This window comes from Tachysurus vachellii, chromosome 3 (assembly GCF_030014155.1).
Source record: "Tachysurus vachellii isolate PV-2020 chromosome 3, HZAU_Pvac_v1, whole genome shotgun sequence".
NCBI classification, from domain to species: Eukaryota; Metazoa; Chordata; class Actinopteri; order Siluriformes; family Bagridae; genus Tachysurus; species Tachysurus vachellii.
Window position 1 is genome coordinate 23,585,904 of NC_083462.1, and position 8,910 is coordinate 23,594,813.

Here is an 8,910-nt window from a genome sequence, read left to right on the forward strand (position 1 = left end):
ACATTCATTGAATTAAATGAATATATTTTTTTTTATTTATTTTATGCAATTCATAGTGAGAAACGATTGTTACGCACATGAATATAACTGAATTTTATGAACATCACTACATCAGTTTTCAACATTTCAAGAACTGCCGAAGTTAAAAGTGTTTGGGGTGAAAAGAAAGACAACTGAACAACATCCTTTGAAGTTCAATGAGTGAACTTGGTTCTTAAAATTGAGTCACACCACCACCACCCCATTTCTGATGTACACAACAGCCTTACGAAGTGAGATATTTAGTTGAACGGAGTTGACTATATGCGATTAAATTGTCAAATTAACATGTAAATGTAAAACGCTAAAAAATGTGGGAACATTCAAGGGGTGAATACTTATGCAAAGGTGAATTAATGGTGCATAATAAGGTTTTAAGTCGCAAGCCAATGAAAAGCTTATAACTGGTGCTTAAACTTTATTGAAGTAATATATTGAAATCCACACACACTTGGTTAAATCCTCACCAAACTGGGAACTGCAAACTCCCAGAACCCTCACATGCCAACCAAATCAACTCATTCCACTTGTTCAAGCTCTGTTATCCATCTGATTAGGATTTACCCATGGCTCATTCCAGCTTCATTCACACTAGCATAAATGCATCACTCTGTTTGCCTCAGTGCTCTGGTTTGCTTGTTCTATCCTTCATTGCTAAGCTTTTTTCCTTCTGTGAGTTTTTCAGAATTCCATGTGTGACCCTTCTCTTGTTTCTTCTTATTTTTCTGTCATTTCTTTCACCATTTTGTCAGCATCTATCACCCAATGTTGTGACAGTGAAAGCATACACAGTATATAATCCTATAAGCACACTTTATTGGTAAGTGTGGCATGTTTTCATGTTAAAATGGAATGATTTCATCTGCATAATTAACACTTTGTGTGAATAATACGCTCAGATCAAACTTGTAATACACATCTCATATTTCTTCTTTAACTTTTCTTCGTGTTGTTCTCATCTTCATTACTGGGACGTGTTTTGTTCTAAGGTTAGTATTCTCATGGATAATTCTGTGCTTATTAAGTTTGACCGGGTGCATATTGCAGTTCTTTGAAACAATTCATTGGTGTTCATATATGCAAATATATTTTCACAGATTTCAACTAATTAATATAAGCTAACCTGACAGGGTTTTAGTGTGATAAAAAAAAAAAAAACAAGTCTGATGACTGTGTATATACTAAGAAATGTGTCTTTAAGCTCTTATATGGGCTTATAAAGACATGTTTACCAGCTTGACCTGCTCTTGGAGCTGCGTCTCAAATCACATACTTTGTGTACTTTTAGCGTAAGTAGTGAGTAGCTGCAGATGATCGCAGACGATCGCAGAGAAACAAAGGTAGTCGTGACTTATTCAACATGTATGTACTGAATTAAAGAGGTGAAACAATCAGAGGTTGCATCGATCATCGGGGATGAAATGGCTAATGCTTCAAAATGGCTGCTGCTCTGCTACATCACCCATGAGTACAATGTTCAGAATAACTAAACATGGTAGTTGTTGTAAAGGCTGTTCTTGTCATCCAGTAACGTACAGAGAGATATCTTTATGTTTAGCACAAAATATGATTTTTTAATTTGTTCGCTCTTTTGTTTCTACATTTCTACATATGGATATTGGATAAACAAGTGCAAAGCGTAAATATGTAATAAAAATAAATATGTAGTCCATAATGTGTGATTTGAGACAACGTCCAGCAGTGTACCAAACAAATGAACAAAAGTGGTTAAATGTACAAAAAAAACAAAAAACAAATACAAAGAATGATATAGTGTCTAGAACTTTAAATCATAGACCTAATTTCAAAATGGCTCCTGTTCATGTGGTTGTCTGGATTTTATTTTATCTTCGGATTATTTTTGTTCAAAAGACAGAAAGAATGTACGTCTCGATTACTTTGTTATTCAACATACAGTTGGATTATTTATTAATTAATAATTTATTATTCATTCATTTATTCAGGTTTTATGGGATGTGTTGAACAACTACTGTTGTTCTTCCTGGTTGCCAGATTTGATCATATTGAATAACTGAATATAATTTATATTGTACATGGAAGTGAAATTAAAAAGGTTTCAAGAAAAATAAATAAAGATCTAAAAATAAATAATTAAAGTGTATTTTGTGGGTTTTTTCTTGCTTAGAATTAATTAACTACTACTTCTACTACTACTAATAATAATAAACATGGTACTGTGAAATAATGTATCTGTAATATTTCTGCTGTCTCTGTAATGTCATTGCAGCAATGTCTGAAGTCAGCATTTAGTTTATAGCATTTTGTTCATAGCTCTGATGTTGATTGGAAAATTCTACATTTAATAATAACATGAACTTTTTGGTTCCAGCTCTGTTTCTACCGGTTTACTCATATGCTATATTTATATTTACTGCATTCAGCAGACACCCAAGCAACTCACATTTATCTCATTTATACACCTGAGCACCTTGTACTGGGGCTCAGCAGTGGCACCTTGGCGGGCTTTTATTTTACACTTACAATTTTAAACTTTCCAGTCATTAGTCTAACATTTTAAAATCTGATCTATCACTGATAAGCCATTATTTTATAGACCTAACAGTTTTCTTTTAAACTGTTACAGTAGGTCTATAATTTTCTGGTTTATTACAAAATCCAGAATAGTATACACAATCAGTGTTAACTGTAAGTCATCAAATTCCTTCAGCGTCTAGCATTTGATGGAATCCTATGCTGATTATTAGATTTTGCTCTGTTTTCCTTGTTTTCTCTCTTACCATCTCATCCTCTTTTCCTCTCTCTACACAGCAATGAATCAGGGTAGATCCACTTAATATTCTATGTGTTCTCAGCTCATCTCCAGTGCAGTGATGAGTCAGTGAAAAGTCCTAAAGCTGAACACAAGGGCAGCAAAGTGGATGCAGAAAAACTGTCACAACAGCTTAAAAACCTGACAAGAAAATGGCAAAATACTGTGGCAGGCCAATCCAGGTCTAACTCCCAGTTTAATAATGCTGATCGTGATGCACATCCAGATTGCGCAGTTCAGTTAGAGTTGGATTTAGTCCTTGATTGTTTAAGAAATGTCACTTCAGGAAGCTCCAGTATTCCAAGAGCTCTATAATCCATTTACAAACTCCAAACTCTTGCCATGCTTCTACTTCCATTCATTCTACTCATATTTCCCTGATTTTACACACCTGTTCCTCACTCCCTTAATGCTATGTATAAATACCACATCATTCACACTCACACACTCTTTTGATTCCTTGATTTTTCCTTATCTTATCTTATCTTATCTTATCTTATCTTATCTTATCTTATCTTATCTTAACTACATTGCCCTGTTGATTATAGCCATTTGCCTGCTAATTTGTAACTGCAAGCTACCTCCTCCTCCTCATCATCATCATCAGAAGCAGCTTGATTTGGCATCTAATGGCAGCATCCACAGCTACAGCGAGTCCTGCTTTCAGGCTTTCATTAGGTATTTCGTGATTGTTCATTTTAAATGGTACACCATGTTCTAATTAGGCTAGTTAGTTAGATAGTTTTCAGGGTACTATCCTGTTTCTCTTCATTACATTGTGTTACTGATACCCTTGTTCATGCTTCCTATTTGTTTACATTCCAATTCAAATGTAGTTAATGCTACCCAATCTCACTCCAGCTGCAACTCAACACAAGCTGTGCATTTCCACGTTGGGAGGTTTCACTGGTGTACTGTGGTGGTACAATTTGTGAATGCGTTTAGCTGTTTATATACAGAAGAAAGCAATGCTTTTTGGCTATATGTTCACTGATTCATTAACCACTTAATCCTGATCAGGGTTGTGATGGATCCAGAGTCTGTCTGAGGAACAATGAACATGAGGCAGCAATAAAACCTGAATGATATTATATGTTGTAGATGCTGTAAAAAATAGGGCTTTCTACAGATTGTAAAGATTTTCTATAGATCTTAAAACATTCAATATGCCATAATGACTTTAAACAGATTATATATATTTCCTATAAAATATAAGGCTTTCTATAGATAATAAGGATTTCCTGTACACCATAAGGCTTTCTCTGTGTCACTGGGCTTTCTATAGATTATAAGGGATTTTAGACCAAATGGTTTAATATTATTTATCCTTTTTTAGAATTTTCTAGAAGATTTTTTTATTGATCAGATTGCTTCTGTAGGTTTCAACAATACATCAATATAGACTATACGCTCAAACAGGCTATAAATGGAATTTACATTTAACTTATTCATAGTATTATAATGTCTAACATGATCCTGATCAAGGTTGCAGTGGATCTGTAGTCTGTTGTGTTCATGTGCACTCTGGTGGTGAGACTCAGAAAATGTAGGAAAAGTACTGTATAATTAAGGAGGGGAAGAGGCGTTATACTTCAGACCTTGTACTTTTGAATTCAAGCTGCTGGGTGAGCTGAAATGTCAATAAACTATTCAATTGTAAAAGCTGAACTCGTTGTAGATCAGCTTGCGGCGTCTATCCTAAATTATAGTCTTAAACTATCTCTGTGTATGGCTTGGATTCACTACAAAAACATACATACAAACTGATAGTGGGAAGAAATGTGTTGTACAGAGGATACTACAGGAAGCTGAACAGCAGCTCTGGTGGCCTTAATTTCTATCTGTCCAATGTAACAGCTTCTTACTCTGAACAGATACTTAAACAAAGCATTTTTCAGCACTTTGGTGCAAGTGTACACCTTGGAGTGGGAAGCATAAGTTCATCTCCAGACTAGAAGTGATGGAAAGTCTCAGTTTATTATTTATAACACTATATTGTTTAGTGTTATTTTAACTTTTATTGTTTCATAAGATGAATTTGGAAAAATACTACTGATAATCCCTTTGTAAAGCCCACAGAATAATTGTAAACATTTCTGAGTACACAACTAGACACACCTCTCCACCCTCAGCATTCACCTGAAGTCTGGTGGACAAACATCGCTGTAGATACCCATTTCTGTTTCAGGTGAATTAGCTGCTTGAAGGAAAGAAAACTAGCAGGTATAAGTGTGTCTGTATGTCACAGTTACTTATCTTCTCTGTGTCACAAGGCAAATGTACGTCAACAAAAAAGCTTTAATGACATGACATGAAACTGATTGACATACATCATCATCATCACCAGTCTGGCAAAACTGAATTAGAAATACTAACTTATTAGGGGGAAAATATTATATTGCCTTGTAGTGACAGGCAGTGATAAGTAGGCCTTTTTCATTCTTTGTATTATTGAGTTGAAGTTACTACTACTAATAATAACTATCACATTCATTCATTCTCTACCGCTTATCCGAACTACCTCGGGTCACGGGGAGCCTGTGCCTATCTCAGGCGTCATCGGGCATCAAGGCAGGATACACCCTGGACGGAGTGCCAACCCATCACAGGGCACACACACACACACACACACACTCATTCACTCACGCAATAGGGACAATTTTCCAGAGATGCCAATCAACCTACCATGGACTTCCATGGTCTTTGGACCGGGGGAGGAAACCGGAGTACCCAGAGGAAACCCCTGAGGCACGGGGAGAACATGCAAACTCCACACACACAAGGTGGAGGCGGGAATCGAACCCCGACCCTGGAGGTGTGAGGCGAACGTGCTAACCACTAAGCCACCGTGCCCCCCACTAGCACATATAATACATATAATAATAATAATAATAATGATAATAGTAAGAATATTAATAGTAACAATCGTAGTAATAATAATAATAATAATAATAATAATAATAATAATAATAATAATGTGTTGATCACGTAGAAATGTTCTCCCTTTTCTAGTAGTATTATAGATTTTTACAGCCAAGAATTTCTAAAACAGAAAAAAATGCAGAATAGACGCTTAACAGTACTAGCCAGTGGCATAACAGAGCGTGGACCGGCACTAGCCAATCCCAGAACAGAACGCGGGTGCGCAATTAGCAAACCCGAGTATAGGTGAGGTGTGGCGTAATATGGGTGGGAAAAACAGATGTTCTTTACACTTAACAAATAAACACACTTCCGGGTGTTGCACGAAAAGGTGCAACCTTCAGAAAAGTTCGTGTGCAACATGTAAAACGGAACTATTTACTACAGCACGCGAAATCTTCGATGTAGGTGATTTTTTTTTAGAAAACCTCACTTTTCTAAACGGTCTCTAAATTGTTGTTTTTGTTATTAGATATTTAATCATGGAACAGAAGTTAGCAGAGTTCAGAGCCCGAAAGAAAGTCGAGAAGCAAGCATCGAAAAGCGAAAATCCACCTGAAAGTTGTTGCTGCGAGACACAAACAGCTCCGAATGACGCCACCAAGTCCACTGAGTCCAACACGACAGTAAAGGAGGCAAGCATTATTTACCCCTTTCCATTACATGTAAATAAACTCACAGGGTTTAAGGTGTGCAGTCAGCGCATTACTATAAACTTCACTACAGCAAGTTGGGGAAAAATAGTTGGCAAAAAGAGACAATATGTTTTAAAGAGCATCACTGGCCTCAGATTTACTGATCTGTTTACACTGATCTAGTTTCTGTAAATGAACAAATCAGATCTAACATCATTATCACTGAACCCAATCTGTGGCTAATTCAGGCTTTCCTGAATATGACTGGTTAAAATATGTGATTTGAAACTTTCTCCATATGTCTGGGAACCCAAATCTCTATGTTTTGTCATGGGATTGCTGTAACGAGATAATTGTTTCCTCAGGAAAACAGAGACTGGCTGCTGGACAGCGCTGTTGGCCGCTGGCTTGGTGTGCAGCGTTTGGCGGTTACTAATCTGACCTTGCTGAAGGTGTTACTCTGGCTTGTGTTGCTTGGTCTCTTCTCTGAGCTGGACTTTGGGCTTCCCTTCTTTGTCCTGTCTCTGTTTTACTGGCTTTATGAAGGTCTACGGAGTCCAGTGGCGAGAAAGCCTGGTGAGCTGAGTGCCTATTCGGTGTTTAACCCCAACTGTCAGCCCATCCTCGGCACACTCACTGCAGAACAGCTGGAGGGAGAGATGGGTTACAGACCACTAAACAACAGAGTGAATACATAACACACTACCAAAAAACTCTCAGACTGGCTTTAAAACAAACACTGCTGAAGTTTATATCGCCCTACAGAAACATGTAACATATTTTACATGTGCTGAACACCGCACATTCATGGACTTTATGCACACATATAACACTCGCATTTTAAGCACAAGGCCACGAGTAACAGGAAATGAACAGAGAGCTTATAAACAAGGACAGAAATGAAGAGCTCATTTGTATCAGCTGGGATTCTGTACAAAACATTCTTAAAAAAGGTTAATGTAACCAAGTTAGATTGGTGTATACATAGCAGCAGTCTTTAACAAAACACAGGCTAGAAGTTTATAGAAGATAAAACCCACTTATGCATAAATTTTTCTTGTCTAATTGTTACTTTTCTTTAAAGGTAAAAAATAAAATAAAATGTTGAGATATAATGGATTTGAGTGTTTATTATCAGGTAATGTCCTACTAAAGATAATAGTTATTTAAAAAAAAAAAGTATACAACAGTTAGTCCAGTTAGTATACAACAAGTCCAGGTAGCTTGTTTCTCATTACACGTTTATGTTCGTTTTGTTCTCTCATAATCATCAACCCATGGTTTGAAAGCAGTCTGAGCTGTGTTAAGTTGCAATCCTGAATACTTTTTTAGATTTTTAAATATTTATGTACCTTTTTTTTATTTCCATAATGAAAAAAAAAACTTTCAATTAAATTGACATTTTTATCAATGTAACCTGAGAAGTAATTAAAACAGGTGTACATAAAAAATAAAATAAAATTAACATCGTACATATAATGATAAAAGCTTTTCGCACAACAGACATGTCAGTTATTACTTATGAGTCATGGATATTGCATAGAGAAATGCAAATCACACCACGTCAGTTCAGTATTGGAACTTGTCATTACATGGACCTTAGTCCTCGTCACCTTGTATTTTTTACTGAGGCATTTGCTTCCACGCTTTGAGCTACAAAAAAAAAAAAAAACTATTCTGTGTGGTTCATTTGAAAAGGTACACATTTAAAGCCAGGTGCAGTAGTTGCATGTACATCATACAGGTGTATTTTATCATCTTCTTTATATAACAAGATGACAAACAAATCTCAGGGCTACCATTTTGTTTGATTACTTTTACTATTAAAATTGAAAACTAATCCTTTGTATTGTTGTACCTGACAATATACACTCACCTGCTGACAACTCAATAAAACTTAAAATGATCATTACCTTGATGTCTGCATTTTATTCCTTAAATGTCACACACTGCAACAGTTCATGCATCTTCCAGAGGCTGGGGTTCTTTATGAACTTTATGGTTCTTTATGAACAGATGTACAAACACAAGTTTAGATGCTTCAGAAAACAGGAAGGGAAAAGTGAAAGCATTAAAGATATAGTCTGATTTGCTGGAGAACTGAGTGTTTAAAGGCAACAGACTGCTGATAGCTGATTTACAAGCTAGCAATTAATGCTTGTTATGCATAACCAGAGATGGGGGACTCGAGTTATATGACTTGTCTCGAGTCGGACTTAAGTCACAAATTTGAGACTTGAGACTTGCTTGACAAATATTAAAAAAAGACTCGACTTGACTTTGACTTGACATTCATGACTTGAGACTTGACTCGGACTTGAGTTAAATCACTCGAAATAACTTGTTTTTTTGTTTTTGTTTTATCTTTTTTGTCTATTTTGATTTTAAATATGTTTTTAAACGCACGCAAGAGTGTAATCTAACCACGTGACGCAGCAGGCAAGCAGAGGGAGCGCGCGCACTAACTATTAAACCTTAACACTCGTGACGAAACATGGAAGGTGCTACGCCAAAAATAATTAA

At 36.2% G+C, this 8,910-nt stretch overlaps 1 protein-coding gene across 1 annotated transcript; it reads left to right on the plus strand.

Annotated features, from left to right (window-relative positions):
- Window positions 1-6,062: 6,062 nt before the first annotated feature.
- saysd1 (SAYSVFN motif domain containing 1) lies at window positions 6,063-7,502 on the plus strand. The gene is made up of 3 exons (XM_060864993.1): window positions 6,063-6,156; window positions 6,225-6,387; window positions 6,753-7,502. The coding sequence occupies exons 2-3, from the start codon at window positions 6,235-6,237 to the stop codon at window positions 7,083-7,085; spliced, it is 486 nt and encodes a 161-aa protein (XP_060720976.1). The 5' UTR covers window positions 6,063-6,156; window positions 6,225-6,234; the 3' UTR covers window positions 7,086-7,502.
- The last annotated feature ends 1,408 nt before the right edge of the window (window positions 7,503-8,910 follow it).